Below are 19,267 nucleotides of genomic sequence, written 5' to 3'. Positions count from 1 at the left end.
TGCTCTACTGAGTTGGGATGGAAGATGAGCTGCCCACCAGCTGCATGCTGTGCTCACAGCTCTCCACAGCCCCTCATGGGGGGCAGCAGGGACAAACGGGGATGGGGGGGGTACAGAACACCTGGCCCCTCAGATGAGCTCAACCAGCAGCTCTGCAGCCTGGCAAGGTGGGTGACCCAAGGCAAACAGTTCAGGTGCACATTCCTGCTGCAATGGGGAACATGGGCCAGGTGGGCCAAGGGGCCCCAACAGGAGCACAGCCAGTTAATGGCTCACCACATCTGCTGCTGCCTCATTTAACCACCCACCTGCAAAACAACAGCTTGCTGGGAGCCTGTGCCTGGAGGCACTGAGCCAGCATGGCTCCATCCTGCAGGGTCCTCCACTGTGCCCAGCCGGGGGCTGTCAGCCTTTAGTTGAGCACAGGACGGGGCAGCACAAGCTACAAGAGTGAGGGATATGGGGACCACAAGGACAGTGCTGGCAGTGCTGTGTTCAGCCCTTTAAACCTCATGGGATGGAGAAGCTGCTGCACTGGCCCCGTGTCAGTCAGACAAATCCAGACCTGGCTCAGGAGTGAGGCTGTGTCCCTGTATCCTGGAGGCAAAGAAGGAGCCTGTGCTGTGGGAGGGACAGCAAAGTGTCAGCTCCTGTGCTCCCCTGAGCCTCTAGGTGAACAAAACGCTGTGCACCTGCATGCTGACATGGGAGCAAGCTGCACCCAAGCACCGTCCCTGTCATGCAGGGGTGGGGATGAGCTCTGTCGCCGTCGTTCAGCCTCCCCAGGGGCCCCCATCGCAGCGAAGGGGGGCAGCAGCGAAGCTCGGGTCCATCCCATCCCGCGGCTCTGCCCACGCTGCTCTCCCTCCGCCCCACGTCTCCACGCACCCCGGGAGCTGTGCCACGCTGCGGGCACCGGAGGGGACGCGGTCAACAGCGGGAACAGACACGGACTGAAGGTGGCACCGCGTTCAGAGAAGGTGGCACGAAAGCCACCAAGGTGAGAACCCACCGGACACGGGAGGGGGACCTCGGGTACAGGAGGGGGACGAAGGACCCGGACCGGACCCCTCCCAGCAGGTACAGCGCCTCTCAGCAGAGTAAAGGTCTCAAGGCTTAGGGAAGGGTTAATAGGATCCAGCCGCAGCCGATCGATGCCCATTTCCCGGGGGGCACAAAGAGCCTGTGCTCGCTGATCAGCCAGATCTAATTTTCAGTTAATTAGCATCACTCTCCTACACAGACCCGGGGGTTGGGAGTCTGCTCGGGTGGGTGCTGGGAAAAGGGGCCAAAGCCCCCTTGGGTTCTCAGGAAGGGAAGTACGGTGACCCTCTATTGTCCCCCTCCCGGCACGACCCCAGGTATTGGGGGGTTTGGGGGCTGGGGGTGAGCGCTGAGCGGGAGCTCGGGAGGATCTTGGTGCGGGGTCTCGGTGCTCCGTTGGTCCAGGAGCCGTCGGGGCTTGGCCGAGCTGCTGGGGGGCGCCTGGACCCCCACGGGTGGGGTACAGAGGAGCACGTACAGGGCTGGGAGCAGCAGAGGGGGCCGAGCTGAGCCAGGGCGGTATAGAGGCCACGGGAGGATGGAATGGGGTCGGGGTAGGACACGGCCCCCCCGGTATCAGGACCCCAGGGCTCCATGTCACCCCCCGACCCCCGCGGCCTCCCCACTACTAGAACCCAGCTTCCCGCGGGAAATGCTAATTTGAGACGATTCCAACCAATCACAACGCAGCGCTCGGGTGTGGCGCTCCCTTACTCTCGGAGGACGCCTCTCTGATTGGCCGCAGCCTGGAACCCTCGGCCAACGGGAACGCGGGGCGCTGGGTGGGGGTTTTATGAATGGGGTCGGGCGGTGACCCCCATTCATAAAATGGGGTCCCCATGGTGTCCCCATGCCATGACCCCCCCCTGGTGCCCTCCCCCCTCTGACTCTCCCCGTGTCCCCTCGCAGCCAACACGTGGTGGAGGGCGATGATTCCGGTGCCCAACAGCACAGCGGTGACATGGCCGGAGATGGAGAGGTCGCCCTGCATGGTTGGCATCTTCCCCGTCGTGTATTACAGCGTCCTGCTGGGCCTGGGGCTGCCAGGTGAGGGGTTGGGGCTGTCATGGTTAAAGGGGCAGAGCTGCAGCCCCCTGCCTGACCCCATAGATTTAGGGGCATGGGGTCTCTATGCTGCCTGCAGTGCCACTCTCCTGGGTGTAACCCCAGCCCTATTGGTGGGTGCCACAGCAGCGGGGACAGATGGGATTTGCATCGCTGGGGCTGACACATGGATGAGATTAATCAGCTCTACGAATCCCCCGTGGCACCATGATATTTATAGCTCCCCAGCCTTCCCCCCCTCCCCTGCACCCCACCAGAGGCTGCGAGCCCAGGGTCTGACCGCCCATCTGGCCCCGCTCCCCTCCCTGCAGTGAACATCCTGACAGCCGTAGCCCTGTCCCGCCTGGCCACGAGGACCAAGAAATCATCATACTGGTACCTGCTGGCCCTCACCACGTCCGACATCCTCACCCAAGTCTTCATCATCTTCGTGGGCTTCATCCTGCAGACGGCCATCCTGGCACGGGCGGTTCCTCGCGCCTTCATCCACATTGTCAACGTCTTGGAGTTCACAGCCAACCACGCCTCCATCTGGGTCACTGTCCTGCTCACCGTGGACCGCTACGTGGCCCTGTGCCACCCCCTGCGGTACCGCACCGTCTCCTACCCCCGTCGCACCCGCAGGATCATTGCTGCTGTGTTCATTGTGGCTTTGGCCACTGGAATCCCCTTCTACTGGTGGCTGGACGCCTGGCGTGACGCCGACCCACCCACCGCCCTGGACAAGGTGCTCAAATGGCTGCACTGCGTCACCATCTACTTCCTGCCCTGCAGCATCTTCCTGGCCACCAACTCAATCATCATCCACAGACTGAAGCAGCGCAGACACTCTGGGAGGAACGGGCCACACCGGGGTAAAACCACAGCCCTCCTCCTGGCTGTCACCACCGTCTTCATCGTGCTCTGGGCTCCCCGCACTGCTGTCATGATGTGCCACCTCTATGTGGCCTCGGTCAAGAGGGACTGGAGAGTTCACCTGGCCCTGGACATCGCCAACATGGCAGCCATGCTCAACACCACCCTCAACTTCTTCCTCTATTGCTTTGTCAGCGAGACGTTCCGCCGTGCTGTGGGTGAGGTGCTCCGTGCACACACATGGCATGGCACCCAGCACAGCAGAGCCCGCTTCGTGCCCCCAACCCTGAGCCCATTGCAGCTGCTGGGCACAAAGTGCTCGGTGGGGGGCTGCCACAAGCCGGGGGTCCCGGTGCTCACACAGCATCCAATGGGGCCCTGCCCAAGGGATGCTGCCCTGCTGCACCCACAGAGCTGCAGTGCTGGGGGTGGTGGGAGCTCACAGCTGCTCTGCAGCTCCAACGAGGCAGCAAAGCTGGCCCCAGGTGAGCTCTGCAGCCCCAGGGAGGAGGCAATGTGATGGGGTTGCACTCTCCTGCATAAACTCTGATGTTCAGTCTGTAATGCTGTGTGGGTCTGGCTCCATCTGAGTCCCTCAGCTCAGCCTGCTGCCCTCGGGGTGCTGTATGACTCTTCTCCCACCCGTGTCCCCACTGAGTGGCACACACACAGCTCAGAGCCACGCTCCCACTTGCACCACCAGGCTGCTGTGATGCTGAGTGAGCAGCCATGGCCGTGCCAGCCTGCCTGTCCCCAGCTGCCACCAGAGGGCAGGGACAGGACGCCCAGCAGAGCTGGCACAGGCAGCAGCAGGGAGCTGGAACCCCATGTCCCGTGGCAGCAGCTGGGTGCAGAGCAGCAGCCTTGCCTGCCCCACTTTCCATCCTAATTCTCACATAAGGTCCTTACTATAATCCCCCCCCAAAACAGAGCGGCCTTTCCACTGTAATTCCTCATAAACCAGCACCCATGGAGCAGCCCCAGTGCTGGTGGCTTGGAGTATTTGGGCTGCCCCAAACAGGGCACAGAGAGCAGCCCAGTGCCCTGTGCTCACCAGGCTGAGCCCAGCACTGCGGTGGGACAGGGCACAGCAGGATATGCTGACCCCTGCATTACACCAGGGGGGGATCCAGCCCCCACTGCCCTGCTCCCACCACCAGGGTTCAGCCCCAGATTCCTCGGGGTGGGTGGTAGCTGGGAGGTGCTCGCTCCATTAATTCTGGTATTTCAGGAGAGCAGGACTGGGGCCGGATTAGACATTAACCCAGCGGTGAGCACCTCCCGCCACCCCGCACCCTCCCGCAGGATTTCCCACCCCATAGCCCGGACCGGGGGCCGCAGTGTGGGGCTGGAAGGGGGGCACGAGGGCTTGGCTGGGGAAAGCAGCACTGAACCCAAGCGCCGGCCCCGTGTGCGGAGGCCAGGGCCGCCGCCAGCCCCCCCTCGCCCGGCGCTTATTTACTTGGAGAGGGAGGTGGAAACGTGCAAACCGCGTCCGCCCGCAGAGAGGGGCTCCTTTCTGGACAGAACCGGCTCAGATGGAAAACAGCTCTCCAGCCCCGGAGTAAACAGCGGTGGTGGGCAGGGTGAACACGTGCCCCCTTTCCAGCCCCCCAGGTACAGCCCTCACCTTCGCCAAGGTGAGCTGGGGCTCGGCTGCTGCGCTGCCGTCAGCCCGGCCCTGCAGCTCTGCACAGAGGTAAGCCTGGAAAAAATGCGCCCGACGTGCCCATGGTTTTGGAACGGGCCCGATCCTGCCCTGCTCTGCAGCCTGGCTCTGGTTCCTGGCTGTGCTGGGCTGAGTGGGGCTGGGAGACATCCAGAAGTGCTCAGTGCTCAGCACAGCAGGGCGAAAGCACCAAGCTCTGCCCTCTCTAGCACCGTGCCAGGCACCAAACACCTCCTAAGAAACAGCAGAGGTGTTGCAGCGTGGGTCGGAGCGGCCGGAATGGGGGGATATGAGGCAGCACCCGGCTCCATGGGGCAGACAGCGTGCGGTGGGAGCGGGCGGGGGGCTGCGGGGCCGGGGCTGCTCCGTGCAGCGGAAGGAAGCGCTGCAGGAAGCCGCGTGCAGCTCGGCCTCTACCGCAGCACGGAGCTGGGGCAGCGGGGGCGGTGGGGAAACGGGGCCTCGCTGCTGGAGCCGCCGCTCATTGGAAGAACGAGACTTCCTGGGGAAACTGAGGCACGCAGAGGTCACGGCAGGAGGAGAGGAGGCAGCGGAGCCCCGTTGTGAGCTGGTGTGAACGCACACGTGTGTGTTACCAGCGGGGAGGGACGGTCCTGCCCCATCGCGGTGCCGGTATCCAGGTGGATCCAGGTGGAGGCAGGGCAGACCGTGGCTGTGGGTGCCGCTCCCCGTTCATTGGTGTCACCGGCTCCAGCTCCGTGGGTTGTTTTTTACCATCCCGGGTTGGGGAAGGACCCGCCGGCCGCACGGTGAACTTTCGGCTGGATCCTTCGCTATCTTGCTTCACCCTCCCAAAATAGAAGCGCCCGCCTGGAAACCTCCTATGGGACTGGCAGGGCAATGGGTGCCCTGAGCCCCACGGGGCTCTTCCCCACCACTGAGCCCCGGGGATGGGGTGGCTGTGGGGTGACATGGGTGCAGCCCCACTGCCGGGACCACCGAGCCCCGACCCCCCGCAGGGAAGGCTCACCCCAGCGCGGTGCCAAGGGCTCAGCCGTCAGCTGACATTCCTCCGAGAGGCCCCTCGGGTCCCCCCGCCTGGGGCTGCGGTTACAGCTCGGGGTGATGCTGCTCCTCTGTGACCCCGGCATCTGACTGAGCTGAAGCCTCGCCAACTCATTACACCGCTGCTCTGTGGGCTCTGTGCTTCCACCCGGAGCTCGATCCTCCCGTTGTGGGCGACGGTCCCCGCTCCCCTCCACCTGCTCCCCCGCCCCCTGTGCTGCCGGTACCCGGTGCGGTGGGGCAGGTCCCGGCCACCCCCGGGTGCGCTCCCCGGGCAGCGGCCGCACCTCGGGGAGGGGCCGGGCAGGCGCGCGTGGTGCTGCGGGCTCGGGGCTCTCCGGCACGGCACAGCACGGTACAACACGGCACAGCACGGTACAACACGGCACAGCACGGTACAGCACGGCACAGCACGGCACGGTACAGCACGGCGGAGCGGCTGGGACACGGGGCGCTGGAGTCGGTGAGCGGGGCTGGGAGGAGTTAAAGGTGCGGGGCTGGAGGACACCGGGACCGGGAACAAGAACGAGGACACCGGGAGCGGTCTGGAGCCGTGCGCCCCACGGGCTCTACTGAACGGAAAGTTTGGGGAGCTCCGAGACCGGCCCGAGTCGGGGTGTGGGTCGGTGCCGCTGGGAGGGACGGCGGAGCCCCGTCCCCTGGTGTCCCCATCCGCTGCTGGAGATGGATCTCCCCGTGTCCTCACCGCGGATGGAAGGTCCCGGCCCCGGGGGCTGAGCGGAGCCCGAACACCGCGGTTTGCGGGGCCCCGAGAGGGGAGCGGGTTGGGGACCTTCGGGTCCCCCAGGGCGGGGATTTGGAAGCGGCCGCAGTGAGTTGGGGGCTGGAGCACCCTCCTGTCCCAGCCCCAGGGTGACCTTGTTGCTGTTCTCTTGCCCGGTTTCCCCCCATTGGGGAGCACAGGGGCTGCAGCTCACACCTCTCCTTCCTCATTCCCATGTTACCGGCACCCCTCGATCCCTGGGGCTGGGAGTGGGAACAGACCCCGTACCCACGGGGCAACGCTGTGCTGTGCCGTGCTGCACTGTGCCGTGCCAGGCTGCAGCTGCATGCGACCAGAAGTGCTGGTGTGCATGGTCAGACATGAGACCCGTGGTGGGTCAGTGCCCGGAGCCACCAGAGGGAAGTGGTCCGGGAGAAGCAAAAAGGGGAACGAGCTGGCATGCAAAGCCATGCTAGCACGCAGCCCCAAGTGTCTCCAAGCATTAGCTCTGCTGCCCGCCCCAGACCCATGCTTGGTTCCTCCTGTGGGCACAGTGCTGCATCCAGACAAGGAAGTGACAGGAGATTCACATCTGCCTGCTCACATCTGGAGCCGCTTTGGGCTGTGGTGGGGTGGGCTCACTGGGTGCTGGTCACTTGCCACAGAGATGCTCCGACACCTGCAGACAGCACAGGCAGCACCAGCTCCTGCTCCCCAGCTCTGTAACACTTCTCTTCTCCGCAGGGTCCTTGGAGCCCCACTTAGCACCCACCTGCCGTGCAGGATGGGTGCTGCGGTGCCAGCGGCCGCCTGCATCCTGCTGGCTCTGCTGCCCACGGGCCGTGCCCAGAGCACCCCTCCATCAGGATGTGGCCAGGACCTCTCCTCGCTCTACTACAACCTCTGTGACCTGTCAGCAGCATGGGGCATCGTGTTGGAGGCCGCAGCCAGCCTGGGTGCCGTGACCAGCTTCGTGCTCACCATCGTGCTGGTGGCCAGCCTGCCCTTTGTGCAGGACCCCCAGAAGAAGAGCCTGGTGGCCACTCAAGCCTTCTTCTTGCTGGGCACCTTCGGGCTCTTCTGCCTGACGTTTGACTTCATCGTGGGGCCGGATTTCTCCACCTGCACCTCTCGCCGCTTTCTCTTCGGTGTCCTCTTTGCAATCTGCTTCTCCTGCCTGCTGGCTCACGCCGTGGCCCTCAACTTCTTGGCACGGAGGAACCGTGGCCCACGAGGCTGGGTGACGCTGGCGGTGGCTCTGCTCCTGGCAATGGTGGAGGTCATCATCAATGCTGAGTGGCTCATCATCACGGTGGCCCGGCAGGAGGGTGGACCCGCAGACCCCTGTGGGCTGGCGGATGCTGATTTCGTCATGGCTCTCATCTATGTCATGGTGCTGCTGGTGGCCGCCTTTGGCACTGCCTGGCCGGCCCTCTGCGGCCGTTACACACGCTGGAGGAAGCACAGCATCTTCATCTTGGCCACCACTGGGCTCTCCATGGCCATCTGGGTTACATGGATGGCCATGTACCTCTATGGGAACCAACACGTGGGCAAGAAGCCCGGTTGGGATGACCCCACGTTGGCCATCGCATTGGTGTCCAACGCCTACACCTTCATCCTCCTCTACATCATCCCCGAGGTGACGCACATAACACGGCGCAGTTCTGAGCAAGGCTACGAGGACGACGTGTACCCCACACGTGGGGTGGGCTACGAGACCATCCTGAAGGAGCAGAAATCACAGAGCATGTTTGTGGAGAACAAAGCCTTCTCCATGGACGAACCCTCCTTCGGTAGGCACCGGGCTGTGGGGCCGGCACAGCGCGACACAGCATGGCATGGCATAGTGAGACATCTGCTGCCACGACCTGCCTGATGGCTGGGAGCCGTGCCTGCATTGTTGTGGCTCCTAAAAACACGCCGGGCTGGGTGTACCAGTTGGGGCTGAGCTCAGCTGCTCCAGGCGCGCTCCCCTCCCCGGCGTGGGGTGCCCACGGCTCCTGGCCCTCCGCCCTTGGATGGTGCTTTGCTCATTAGTGGAAGCAGCTTCAGTGAGGTGACAGCACTTGGGAGACCCTGCAATAACACAGGAGGTGCCCCTCCCTCCCTCCCTGCAGTGATGCAAACCCCAGGGACGTCTCCAGGGAAGGGCATAGGGCAGCTGGCTGCTGTCAGCTCATTAAGCTGCTAACGAGGCCCAGCTCCTTGGTAGGGTGGCTGAGTGAGGCCCCTGTTTTCACCCTTTTCACCATCCCTGTTTCTTTGCAGCCAAGAAGCCGGTGTCCCCATACAGCGGCTACAACGGGCAGCTGCTGACCAGTGTCTACCAGCCCACAGAGATGGCTCTGATGCACAAGGGGACGGTAAGGGCAGCACCCGTGCCTTCCCATGGAGATGAGCTTTTACTGAGCTGATCAATAACAGGTGGCTGGGGTGGATCCATATAAAGGTCTATGGGGTGCACCTGATCCTCATATCAGGCTGGGATTCTCATTGCTGCTGTGCGGAGTGCTGGGATGGGTCTCCTCCTTGCTGAGCTCCCTGGGAGCATTCCCAGCCCCCTGCATTCCCATGTGCTCCCACAGAGTGAAGGTCCCTATGATGTGATTCTGCCCCGTGCCACGGCTGCCAGCAGTGCCAGCTCCACGCTGCGAGCCGAGGATGCCTTCGCCGTGCAGGCCCGACATGCTGCAGCACAACGGGATGCTCGGAGCAGCCAGGTGGGTTAATGAGCAACAAGCAGCGGGGAGGGGGCAGTGGGGCTGGGCTGCTGGCCAGGGTGCAAAGTCTGCCTGCGCTGCAGAGTTTCCCATGCAGGCAGGGGTGGGGATGGCGCCGGGTGGGGATGGCTCAGGGCTGCTCATTGTGCTGCCCAGTGCCATCCTGCTGTGCCTGCAGGTGCTGTCCCCATACAGCAGGAACCGGTGGTGAAGCCCAGGTCCTACAGCGCTGACGCAGCTGTGACCGTGCCGTGCCTCCTTGCCTTGTGCATCTGACCCTGTTGGAACTGGTTCCTGAGCTGGGAACATCTGGATGTTGGCCTGTGCCACGCTGCCTGCTCTGCCCAGCTCCCCGCTGCCACCCCACGCTGTCCCAACACTGCCTTCACCACGCATGGACATCACGTCCCCTCTGGGTTGGGGACATTGTGCTGCTGGACAGCCAGCAGCAGGGGGATGCCTGCCCAGGGCTGTGCCTCGTGACCCTCACTAAGTGCTGAGCCCAGACCAGGACACTGCACCCCAAGCCATCCCCAGTTCTCCTGACCCTCCTGCTGTGCCTCGCTTCCCCCAGTCACTGGGGGACATGGGGGTGCTCTGGGTCTCAGCACCCAGTGGCCTCTCCTTGCGGCTCCGACCGCTTTACCTGTGCCTTGTCCCATTCTCCATACCAGGGCTTAAGGATCACATTCAGGGCACTGGGATGGAGCTGGGCCCCCTCCCTCCTCTGTTCCTCCCCCCTTTTTTCAGGTCAGACCCAATAAAGGTGAGTTTTCCTACATGGTTCTGTAGTATGATGGGGATGGGGTGCCCAGCTGCATTGCATCCATCAGCCAAGGGCTTCCACCTCTGTGCTGTTGTGTTCAGCCCCTCCTCCCTTCCTTGGTGGCACCGTGGATCCCCAGCGTGGCTCCAAATGGCCTCATGCTCCAGCACAGGGGCCGGGGTGCAGATGGGGTTGTGCCCATACAGGCAAATGGGTACAGAAGGTACCACCCTACAGGAGATGGTGCAGTGCAGAGGACAAACCAAGGTCAGGGGCAGCTTCTCCTGCTCAGATTGCCTTTCCCTTCTGCAGCGATTTGTGCTGTGGGCAGGAAGCCTGTGGCTGAGCCAACGGCAGCACCATGAATTATTCAGGGCTGAAATGGCTCCAGTGGTTGTTGGTTGGGGGGAGGTGGGTGACCCGGTCTCCTTGAAAGCACCACGCTGTGTGTAAGCTGTGTGCAGATGTTGAGCACACACTGTGCCCCAGCCCTGCAGCCACATCCCCCTGCTCCCAGGGATGCTCCTGGCAGTGGGGACGTGGCACAGCCCTGCAGGTGTCAGGGCAGATGAAGGTGTTGGGTAGGAGCAGGCTCCCATCACGCACTGTTTGTGCCTCTGGGGGTTGTGCTGCTTCATCAGTGTTTACCTGGTGCCAGCTGGCTGTGGGGACGTCTCCAGGCAGCACCAAGAGCTCCAGGTCCCTGGGGCTGCTGCAGCACGCCCTGCTCCTGGCACTGCATGGCACACGGTGTGTGTTCCCTCTGCCAAGCTGGGTGCACCGCAGCTGTGCAAGGCACACTGTGCACCCCAGGCAGCAGCACAGCCATCCTGGGGTGACACAGCCCTGGGGACAGCGGTCTCCCTATAAACAAGGTATGCAGACACTGTTCCCATTCAGCCCCGTGCGAGGACTCAGGGCTGGGTTGTGCTGTGCCATTCCGGTGCTGCCGGTGGCCTCAGCCCTTCCAGAGCCCCTGGTTTTTGCCAGCTCTGGCCGCAGGGCAGCCGTGCTCCAACAGGCAGCGCTTTGTGTGGCACGGGGCTGAGGAACAGCGCTGCCTTTGTGCTGTGCAGGTGAATCGGCCGCACGGGCACACGTGGGCTGCGCTGTGCTGGGAGGGATCTGCAGCCGTGAGGCTGAGCAGGGGGCAGCTGGAGGGGCCGTCATCCCCAATGTGGGGCAGAGATGGGTCCCAGCAGTGATCCTGGTGCTGAGGATGCTGAAGGCGCAGAGAACGTGGCTCATGCAACGTCCCCAAGGAGTGAGGAAGACGATGGAGGGATGTAACTCAGTGCAGGTGAGTGTGGATTCAGTGTAAGAAATGCTGTGTCCCTGGGCTCGGCTTGCTCCCCTCCTCACTGCAGCCAGGACAGGAGGCACATACGGTGTCTAGCAAAGGGTCCTGCCCCTACCAGAGGACACCCAGTGCCAGCACTGCCAGGCCAGGCCAGCCCACTGTGACGGTGATGCCATGTGTGCTACAGGTTGGGACTGCCATCTGCTGGCACACAACACAGTGCTGTCCCTTCCCAGCCACTGCACAGTGCCAGCAAAGCCGTGGGATGGTGCAGGAGGCACAAACAAGAGCACATCAGCAGCATTTATCATTACTTTTACTACAAACAGATCTGTGGCTCCATATAGGCTGTGGGATGCCCCACTCCGAGGTGCTGGGAAGGGTGCAGGTCTCTGTACTGGCAGCAAAGTCAGAACAGGACAACAGTCCCCACTGAGTCCCTGGGTTCTGTGTCCCCGGTGCACCCAGCTGACTGTCCCAAGGGCAGCGTAACCCTAATGCTGCTCCACACGGGGGTCTGGGGGCTGTGTCCCCTCAGTGGGATGTGGACTCAGCCTGGTACCCTGCTGCTAGGCTGCGTCCTTCCCCGTTCTGCATCCCGCTGCTGCTGTTTGCACCTCTGGATGTCCCTGTAGGCCTGGATGACACGCACTCGTTCCTCCTGCACGATGCGTTGTCGAGCCATTGATACTGGTACAGTGGAGGCTGCCCGGCTTGAGCCCAGGTGAGGTGTCAGCAGGAGCCGCTTCCGACCGGCCTGTGGGCAAAGATGGGCTGGGTCAGGGATGCAGAGACAGGCACAGGGCTGTGTGCCCCCACACCTCACCTTCTCGGTGGGACCCCCGCTGCGGGGCCGGGAGGTGATGGTGGGCGGCTCTGTCACAACTTCACCGAATGCCACCGGGTCTGGGAGAGAAAAGCAGAACCTGGTGTCAGGGAGGACACTGCACATGGGTCACTGCAGTCAGCCTCCCTGCACCATCCCCACCTTGGAACAGGCTCTTCTCCAGCAAAGCCTCTTTCTTCTCCTCCTTCTTCTTCCGCAGTTTGTTCAGCTTTTTGTTCTGAAACCTGAAGATCTCCCTTAGAGTCTGCAGGGAGGAAGAGAGCTTCTACCCCATGGAACCCCCCCAGAAGCCAAGCTTTGTGTGCCAGGCTGCTCTAAGGGATGGACTCAGATCCAGCCCTATAGAGCTGGGTCTCAGAACCAGAGCATTGGCTTTGGATACCCCAGTAGCTGTGCTGGTTTTGCTCTCACTCTTTCTTCCTCTGAGACTTTGGTGGTGCTGTTTCCTCCTTCTCAGGCTCCCTCTGCACCTGGTTCTTGCTGAGGACCATCACATGCTGCACCTCCCGCTCCATGCGACACAAGTAGGAACGCTCCGACTCCCCTCTGCGCTGACGGAACTTGGGCACAGGGATGTCCTCGTGTGCCTTCATCCCTTGGGGACGCTGTGGCTTGTCTAGGAGAGACAGGCACTAAGATTACAGCAGGGATAGGTTGGGATGGGGGGCGTTTGGAGGGTGCAGCCCCCACCTGCTGCCCGCTTTGCCCGGGCCTTGGGCTGTTTCATGGCCTCACGGCTCCGCATCAGCTCCCGTAGGCGGAATGGGATCTCCTGCTCGTCGGGGTGTTTGGGTTTCATGTTGGACAAGGCTTTCTCCTTCCTGGCCATAACGGGATAGCTATAGGCTGGGATAGAGCATTAAGGAGCCCCATAGCAGCACACACTGACCTGCCCCGTGCTGTGGCAGCAGCCGGGCCCTTCCTTGGGGCTGCTCCCTGTTGTTTCCCATGTCCCGGTCTCAGCCCCGTTCCCTTCCTTTGTCCCGGTCCCTTCCCCTGTCCCTTCCCTCGCCCCTTCCTCATCCTCACGCTTCCACCGCTCCCCACGCGGCCCCTACTACATCCGCTTCCCGTTGCCGTTGTCGCGCTCTCATTGGCTGACCTCACCAGAAGCTGGGCTATCATTGGTTGAGAGAGCCGTCGCTCAGGAATTGGAGGGGGCGGGCCGTTGTCGGGGTGGGATGTTACTACGGGCGGCGAGGGGAGCGTGGGGCCGGGTGGGGAGGGGGCGGGAGGTGAGAGGGGATGGGGGGGGGGATGCACATAGGGGAGGGGGATGGGGGGTGAGGGGGGCGTAAGGGGGGACTTGGGGGGGTAATGGGGGGTCTGGGGGCTGCACTGGGGTTCTATGGGCTCTAGGGACTGCTCTGATGGGTCTGGGGGCTGTAATGGGGGTCTGGGGGCTCTAGGGACTGCTCTGAAGGGTCTGGGGGCTGTAATGGGGGGCTAGGGGGTGTAATGGCTGGTCTGGGGGTTGCACTGGGGTTCTATGGGCTCTTGGGACTGCTCTGGTGGGTCTGGGGGCTGTAATGTGGGGGACTGGGGGGGTAATTGTGGATCTGTGGGCTGCACTGGTGTTCTATGGTCTCTAGGGACTGCTCTGAAGGGTCTGGGGGCTGTAATGGGGGAGGTTGAGGGGTGCAGTGGAGGGTCTGGGGGCTGCACAGGGGTTCTGTGGGCTCTAGGGACTGCTCTGATGGGTCTGGGGGCTGTAGTGGGGTGTCTGGGGGCTGCAATGGGGTTCTATGGGCTCTAGGGACTGCTCTGAAGGGTCTGGGGGCTGCTTTGGGGTTCTGAGGGCTCTAATGGGGGTCTGGGGGCTGTAATGGGGGCATAGTGCTATATGGGGGCGGGGGGGGTGGGGGAAGAGGACCCCGTGTGGAGCCCCACAGGTGCAGTGAGACTAGGGGTGCTGTGGAGGGGCTGTCACTGAGGGGTCCTGAGGGCAGCCCCCCACCCAGCAGCACCATGCACCCATCCCTTACAGGACCAGCAGCACAGAGCCCCCCATCCCAGCACCTTCTGCAGCCATCAGAACAGTTCAGATAGCCCAAGAGATGAACGTCAGACCAGAACCCCACAGGGGGAGGGAGAAACCAGGCAGGGGGCTGAGCCCCCCTATCCGCACCCCACTGAGCTCCCCCCACCGCCCACCACCTGCTGCATGAGCGGCTGCCACAACTGCGTCTGGATCGAGTACGTGGAGCAGCTGCTGCAGCACTATGGGGACGGTGGGGAGCGGGCACTGCAGGCCGTGGAGCAGCATGTGCAGGATGAGAACATCAAAGCGATCCTGAAGCTGGAGATCAGGCTGCGCATGAGGACAGAATGAGCCCAAAAAGTGGTGAGGAACTTTCCTGCTGAGCTCCAGGAGTCTCCATGGGACAAGAGGATTGGAACACGGTGTATCTGTGTGGTTTGGGATGTTGGTTTGTGAGATGGGGATTTTAGTTACGGTGTTTGTTTGCATCAGACTGGAGGGATTCACCAAGCACATACACCCCACGTGTTGCCCCAGCACTGACGATGCAGGAGTGGTGTCATCACTCGGTGCTTCTATCCCCAGCACTGAAAATCCCTGCTACGTGCAGGATCCTTCCCACTGCCCCTTGGGTTTGCAGCATGACAGCAGCCTTGTGACAGAGATGGGCTGTGGTGTCACACCGTCCTCCCCACGCTACATTAAGCCTCTTAGGGGCTTCTCTCTGACTGTTGTCCAGAGGGGCAGGGGCTTTTCCCAGCCCCTTTCCGATGCTGTAGGATTTGTTTGGTTCAGGGGAGAGCGTGCAGCCAGAGCACGTGGGCCCTGCAATGTCCCATCAAGGGCAACTCCTCACTGTGCTGCTGCTTCCTCGCTCATCTCTGCTTTAAAACTCCTTAAACTTCACCTTGAGGCGTCACCTCACCAAATCCTGCCCAGCTGAGCACAGCCTCAGCCTGATGACACACACTGTCCCTGCAGAACCTCACCCCATCCTGCCGGGATGAGCTCAGGCAATGCACTGAATGTCACCAAAAGTGGCTTCTGAGTGGTGTTTGCTAATGAAGCTCAGTCTGGAAGTATTAATTAACAACAGGCCTTTGCTGTAGAAGAGGCCAGTTCTGCCAGCTTCGTATGAAACACCTCTGGATCCGTGTAATCCTATTTGCTGAAATCTAACTAATTGCCATTAGTGGAAGGGCCTGGAGTTCAATTAAAGTGTGCTGAGATTATACCTTTTTGTAATTGCTTTAGTGCTGGGATTACGGGAGGCTTTGGAGTGATACTCCCAAGCAGCAGGGCAGGGTGGGAAGGGGCTGCCTGGCCCCACTTCCACCATGTTTTGGGCTGATGAAGCAGAGTCTGCAGTGCTCTCATATTGTCTATACTCAGGTGTCCTCAGTGACGCCTGAGATGAGCTGGTGACCTTCATGTTTAGCAATCCCCATTGGAATAGAGACAGGGATGGTGTGGGGATGCTGTGCTTGGTGTCGGCACTGTTATGGAGTGCTGCCCTGACCATGCTGTGGTCCCATTCCTGTCCCCATGGTGCAATGGCTCAAGTCATAGGGGTGTCCCTCCTAGGGGGGATGTAGGACATCCCCATGGATGCTCTGCAGCTGTTCCCTGCCCAAGACCATGTTCTGTGGGGTGAGACAGCATTGCTAACACGCAGCCCATCCCCGTGGCATTAATCCTGACACCCCCTCCCCATGCACGCACACACTCCCACCCTCCTCCCCACCATTCCTGTGGGGAAGGACACTAGATTACCCATTTGAGAAGAAGGGACTTAATCCTATTATCCCCGAAGAGGATAAATCTGCCAGCCCCCAGCTGCCACACAGAGCACCCAGAGGACGTGTGGAGCAGGCTGGAGGGACTCATTTGGAGCAGCACCGGCCTTGGGCACGGTAAGTGATGGCTTTGGTATGTGAGAGACACCACCCAGACCTGTAGGCACTGGGGCTGCAGTGCATGGCATTGCTCAGCTGGAGCCCACGCTCAGCTCCTGCACTTGCAGGTGAGGCTCCGTGCTGAATGCCACCAAGCTGGCAGTGGGAGCTGCCTGTATTACAAAGCCCCAGTGCTTGGCAGGTTGTAGGGTGCCTGTGGGAGGGATGGAGCCATGTGCTGCCCTGGGACTTCGGGATCAGCTGCAGCCCCTCCAGACTGCAGCACACAGAGCCCTGTGAGCCATCCCTGAGCATCACGCAGCTACAGCTGGAGCAGCTTTCAGCTCACACGGCTGCACTGCCCCCAACTCACAGTGGCACTTACAATGCCCATCTCCACAGGGATGAATTGTGGTGGGGGTACCTGGTGGTGCACATCCACCTGCAGAGGGAGGGAAGGGCTGCAGGTATTGCCCCAAAGAGTGCAGGGGCTCACTGTGCCCCTCTGGATGCCCTTTGCTGCCTTTGGGGTAAGGGGATTAGTGGGGTCTGAGCTGGCCTAATTCTAAGGAGGGGAAGGAGAATGCTCACCCCCAGGGCAGCCCGGAAAGCGGATCAGCCCTGCAGGGCTCATGGCAGGGTGGGAACAAGGGCACTGAGATGGCTGCAGCCACACCAAGGTTCACCCCATTGCTCCATGTCCTTGTGCCAGGTGTGAGGAACCACCCCGTGCCAGTACCAGAACCACAGGGACAGCCGTGCCGCAGGGTGGGCTGTTAGCCCTGCTACAGCCATGAGCTTGGAGCCCCACAAACCAGAGCTCAAATCAGCCACCAGAGTGACCGGGGGACCTGCCACCCCCCGGAAAGGACCACCTAAGTTCAAGCAGAGGCAGACGCGGCAATTCAAGAGCAAGCCACCCAAAAAGGGGGTGCAGGGGTGAGTAGGGCTGAGCACCGGGGCCCAGTGTGGGACACACCTGAAGGCACCCATGTGGTGCTGCTCAAGGCTGATGCATAGCAAGGACAGACACCTGGTTTCTTTGCAGGTTTGGCGATGACATCCCAGGCATGGAGGGGCTAGGAACAGGTATGTGGTCCCCATTCCTTTATGGTGCAGCTGCAGGGCTTGCAGCAGTGCTGAGACTTGTGCTGATGCAGCCTCTGCTCTCCACAGATATCACGGTGATTTGCCCATGGGAAGCTTTCAGCCATCTGGAACTGCACGAGCTGGCCCAGTTTGGCATTATCTAGGCTGGCTACAGCCACCACCACCACCTGCCCTATAGCAGTGCTTTCTTAGAAACTGCCCTATCCATGTAGCAGGGCATAGCCTGGAGAAACAGTCATTAAAACCTGAAATAAACACAGGAGTCTGGTGTTATGGTCTGGGGCTGGAAAGCTACAAGGGTGGGCAACCACACCAGAGAGGACAGGATGGAGAAGAGGTAGAGCAGACCCAAGTAGAGTTCAGAGATTTATTATGGGATGCACATGTACAACAAAGGACGGGAAGGAGAGCACGAGGAACACTCAGCATCCTCTCCATCCCCACAGCACACCCTCAGCCCCGTGCCCCACCAGGCGCAATGTCTGCCAGCACTTTCAGTGCCAGGAGCAGCCCGGTGGCCTCCAGCAGCACCAGCACAGCCGCCCCGATGGCAATGCCTCCAGCCTGCGCACGCAGCCAGGCACCCAGCTGAACCACACAGCCCCCCAGGTGCACCACGCCAGCAGCCTCCATGTCTCCCAGTTGCAGCACCCCAAAGGCACATTGGTCGTTAGCGATGGAGCCGTTCTGCCGTGGATCCAGGCAGCAGGAGGCCGGGACGCTGCACGCCTGCACACCGGGCGCACTGCAGTTGAAATACCTGCAGGACATAGAAGAAGATCTGGGTGCCTGCTGCTTTCTTACTAACCCTCTCCATGCCCCCACGTGCCCCCAGCCCCACTCACGGGTTGCTCTCCCAGTCGCGGTAGGAGCTGAGCCCGCAGCACCGCAGGCTGCGCTGCACCTCATCCACCAGGAAGCGCAGGTCGGGCTCCTCCTGGTAGCGCAGCATGCAGAGCAGCAATGCATCCTGCAGTGCATCCCGCAGCCGTTGCCGTGCCAGCAGCAGCAGCAGCCCCCCCAGCACCTCCAGCCCCACAAAAGCCAACACGGCCCCCACAAAGAAGCGCAGCAGGCAGGAGCTGGAGCGGAGGGCACCCAGACAACCAGCCAGGGACACGGTGCTGGCCCCCAGCCCTGCCAGCACAAAGAGCAGCATGGGGTCAGAGCCCAGCGGGGCCAAGCGCTCGCCCTTGGCCAGCAGCCCCCAGACCCCTATGGCCAGGGTCAGCAGGCCCAGCAGGAGGAAGAGGAGGTTCCAGAGGAAGGCTAAGTGCTGCACACAGTGTGTGAAGGCATTTGGCTTGCAGAGGGCAGGGCACCACTCCTCCAGGTCGTGCTTGGCCATGGGATCATCTGCATCCCCCAGCAGTGAGATGTCATCGTCGTCATCAGAGGATTGGGGCAGCTCCGTCAGCTGGGATGCCTGTAAGGGGCAGAGGAACCGCTGAGCAGCTGCAGGGCCCACAGACCACCAGGATACTCCCACAGTGGTACCCAGCCCTCATATCCCCCACATACCCTTCCTAAGGGGGCTGTGGGCTCCTATAGCCACCACACATCCCACCGTGGCACAGGGATGCATGGGGTGTTCTTAGGGTCCATGAAGATAAAAGACCATGGGGGTGAGCTCCCCTGGAGCATCTGCCCCTAACAGGAACCCCATTTATCCCTAGAGGGACCCCCAAGGATGGGGTGCTGGGTCACCTCCCTTCTTCTTTGGGGTCTATGAGCTGACAGGTGTGCTTTCCCAGGGGCCCTGTTCTTAACCAGGATCCCTATGAGGACCCCCCCACCCATAACAGGGACTCCAATTTATGTCTGTGGGGCCATCACAAGGGTCACCCCATGGTTCCCCCCACATCCAGAGGGCCCTATACATTACCTGGGGTAGCAGCCGGCTGCTCTCCCCGCTGTCCATCTCCCCATAGGGCCTAAAGAGCTGAGCCAGCCGCTCCCTGCCCAGCACCATGATGCTGCTGCAGTCACGCTCCCATCATGTGAGAGGCTGCGGCCGGGCCTTAAATAGGGCTGCGGCTCCAGCCCCACAGCTGGGCCCACTTGAATCCCCCCTACAGCTCCTTAATCTGGCACCATAAACAGGAAATGAAGCTCTGGTGTGGGGTGAAGCATGAAGCCGCTCTGGGACCACAAGTGCTATGGGGAGAGCGGCTTCAGGATCAGCGGGATCCATCTCCCCCTCAATGAGGTGCTATGGGAACACCAAGAGACCCCATACTGAGGGGCGATGTGAGTAAGCGG

General features: G+C 61.7%; 6 protein-coding genes across 8 annotated transcripts; 4 read left to right on the top strand and 2 right to left on the bottom strand.

The window, feature by feature from the left end:
• Positions 1-201: 201 nt before the first annotated feature.
• GPR142 (G protein-coupled receptor 142) lies at positions 202-4,120 on the top strand. Its single transcript, XM_015880150.2, has 3 exons — positions 202-1,000; positions 1,954-2,091; positions 2,421-4,120. Exons 2-3 carry the CDS (start codon positions 1,974-1,976, stop codon positions 3,482-3,484), a joined length of 1,182 nt encoding a protein of 393 aa, XP_015735636.1. The 5' UTR covers positions 202-1,000; positions 1,954-1,973; the 3' UTR covers positions 3,485-4,120.
• A 202-nt stretch (positions 4,121-4,322) lies between these two features.
• Positions 4,323-9,887, top strand: GPRC5C (G protein-coupled receptor class C group 5 member C). 2 transcript variants are annotated; one of them, XM_015880147.2, is made up of 5 exons: positions 4,323-4,663; positions 7,128-8,179; positions 8,655-8,749; positions 8,972-9,106; positions 9,285-9,887. In XM_015880147.2, the coding sequence occupies exons 2-5, from the start codon at positions 7,168-7,170 to the stop codon at positions 9,315-9,317; spliced, it is 1,275 nt and encodes a 424-aa protein (XP_015735633.1). In that variant the 5' UTR covers positions 4,323-4,663; positions 7,128-7,167; the 3' UTR covers positions 9,318-9,887. The 2 variants fall into 2 exon arrangements, with proteins under 2 accessions (XP_015735633.1, XP_015735634.1); XM_015880148.1 differs by lacking the exon at positions 4,323-4,663 and adding an exon at positions 6,066-6,122 and having other exon boundaries at positions 9,285-9,884.
• Positions 9,888-11,470: 1,583 nt separating this feature from the next.
• On the bottom strand, positions 11,471-13,057 carry CCDC137 (coiled-coil domain containing 137). Its single transcript, XM_015879938.1, has 6 exons — positions 12,909-13,057; positions 12,710-12,840; positions 12,431-12,635; positions 12,161-12,243; positions 11,999-12,078; positions 11,471-11,929 (listed from the first exon to the last, which is right to left on the bottom strand). Exons 1-6 carry the CDS (start codon positions 13,040-13,042, stop codon positions 11,723-11,725), a joined length of 840 nt encoding a protein of 279 aa, XP_015735424.1. The 5' UTR covers positions 13,043-13,057; the 3' UTR covers positions 11,471-11,722.
• A 37-nt stretch (positions 13,058-13,094) lies between these two features.
• Positions 13,095-15,232, top strand: OXLD1 (oxidoreductase like domain containing 1). 2 transcript variants are annotated; one of them, XR_004309207.1, is made up of 2 exons: positions 13,095-13,195; positions 14,007-14,120. XR_004309207.1 is itself a non-coding variant. In XM_015879939.2 (2 exons), exons 1-2 carry the CDS (start codon positions 13,201-13,203, stop codon positions 14,349-14,351), a joined length of 399 nt encoding a protein of 132 aa, XP_015735425.1. In that variant the 5' UTR covers positions 13,189-13,200; the 3' UTR covers positions 14,352-15,232. The 2 variants fall into 2 exon arrangements, 1 of the variants encoding a protein (XP_015735425.1); XM_015879939.2 differs by having other exon boundaries at positions 13,189-13,254; positions 14,007-15,232.
• Positions 15,233-15,362: 130 nt separating this feature from the next.
• Positions 15,363-17,330, top strand: PDE6G (phosphodiesterase 6G). Its single transcript, XM_032448225.1, has 3 exons — positions 15,363-15,913; positions 16,608-16,834; positions 16,944-17,330. The coding sequence occupies exons 2-3, from the start codon at positions 16,689-16,691 to the stop codon at positions 17,146-17,148; spliced, it is 351 nt and encodes a 116-aa protein (XP_032304116.1). The 5' UTR covers positions 15,363-15,913; positions 16,608-16,688; the 3' UTR covers positions 17,149-17,330.
• Positions 17,331-17,358: 28 nt separating this feature from the next.
• Positions 17,359-19,244, bottom strand: TSPAN10 (tetraspanin 10). The gene is made up of 3 exons (XM_015879937.2): positions 18,891-19,244; positions 17,851-18,431; positions 17,359-17,765 (listed from the first exon to the last, which is right to left on the bottom strand). Exons 1-3 carry the CDS (start codon positions 18,975-18,977, stop codon positions 17,459-17,461), a joined length of 975 nt encoding a protein of 324 aa, XP_015735423.1. The 5' UTR covers positions 18,978-19,244; the 3' UTR covers positions 17,359-17,458.
• Between the last annotated feature and the right edge of the window lie 23 nt (positions 19,245-19,267).

This window comes from Coturnix japonica, chromosome 18 (genome assembly GCF_001577835.2).
Source record: "Coturnix japonica isolate 7356 chromosome 18, Coturnix japonica 2.1, whole genome shotgun sequence".
NCBI lineage: Eukaryota > Metazoa > Chordata > Aves > Galliformes > Phasianidae > Coturnix > Coturnix japonica.
This window is presented reverse-complemented; position numbering and strand designations above follow the sequence as displayed.

What these genes read in the sequence shown, in the direction of transcription:
- GPR142 (XM_015880150.2), top strand. Translation starts at nt 1,974, where the DNA reads ATGATTCCGGTGCCCAACAGCACAGCGGTGACATGGCCGGAGATGGAG. An exon ending in GCTGGGCCTGGGGCTGCCAG is followed by an intron (nt 2,092 to 2,420) that starts GTGAGGGGTTGG and finishes CCCTCCCTGCAG; the next exon opens with TGAACATCCTGACAGCCGTA.
- GPRC5C (XM_015880147.2), top strand. Translation starts at nt 7,168, where the DNA reads ATGGGTGCTGCGGTGCCAGCGGCCGCCTGCATCCTGCTGGCTCTGCTG. An exon ending in CTCTGATGCACAAGGGGACG is followed by an intron (nt 8,750 to 8,971) that starts GTAAGGGCAGCA and finishes GTGCTCCCACAG; the next exon opens with AGTGAAGGTCCCTATGATGT. An exon ending in GGGATGCTCGGAGCAGCCAG is followed by an intron (nt 9,107 to 9,284) that starts GTGGGTTAATGA and finishes CTGTGCCTGCAG; the next exon opens with GTGCTGTCCCCATACAGCAG.
- CCDC137 (XM_015879938.1), bottom strand. Translation starts at nt 13,042, where the DNA reads ATGAGGAAGGGGCGAGGGAAGGGACAGGGGAAGGGACCGGGACAAAGG. An exon ending in GGAGAAGAGCCTGTTCCAAG is followed by an intron (nt 12,079 to 12,160) that starts GTGGGGATGGTG and finishes TTTCTCTCCCAG; the next exon opens with ACCCGGTGGCATTCGGTGAA. An exon ending in GCGGGGGTCCCACCGAGAAG is followed by an intron (nt 11,930 to 11,998) that starts GTGAGGTGTGGG and finishes CTTTGCCCACAG; the next exon opens with GCCGGTCGGAAGCGGCTCCT.
- OXLD1 (XM_015879939.2), top strand. Translation starts at nt 13,201, where the DNA reads ATGTTACTACGGGCGGCGAGGGGAGCGTGGGGCCGGGTGGGGAGGGGG. An exon ending in GGGTGGGGAGGGGGCGGGAG is followed by an intron (nt 13,255 to 14,006) that starts GTGAGAGGGGAT and finishes CATCCCTTACAG; the next exon opens with GACCAGCAGCACAGAGCCCC.
- PDE6G (XM_032448225.1), top strand. Translation starts at nt 16,689, where the DNA reads ATGAGCTTGGAGCCCCACAAACCAGAGCTCAAATCAGCCACCAGAGTG. An exon ending in CCCAAAAAGGGGGTGCAGGG is followed by an intron (nt 16,835 to 16,943) that starts GTGAGTAGGGCT and finishes GTTTCTTTGCAG; the next exon opens with GTTTGGCGATGACATCCCAG.
- TSPAN10 (XM_015879937.2), bottom strand. Translation starts at nt 18,977, where the DNA reads ATGGTGCTGGGCAGGGAGCGGCTGGCTCAGCTCTTTAGGCCCTATGGG. An exon ending in GCAGCCGGCTGCTACCCCAG is followed by an intron (nt 18,432 to 18,890) that starts GTAATGTATAGG and finishes TGCCCCTTACAG; the next exon opens with GCATCCCAGCTGACGGAGCT. An exon ending in CGCGACTGGGAGAGCAACCC is followed by an intron (nt 17,766 to 17,850) that starts GTGAGTGGGGCT and finishes TATGTCCTGCAG; the next exon opens with GTATTTCAACTGCAGTGCGC.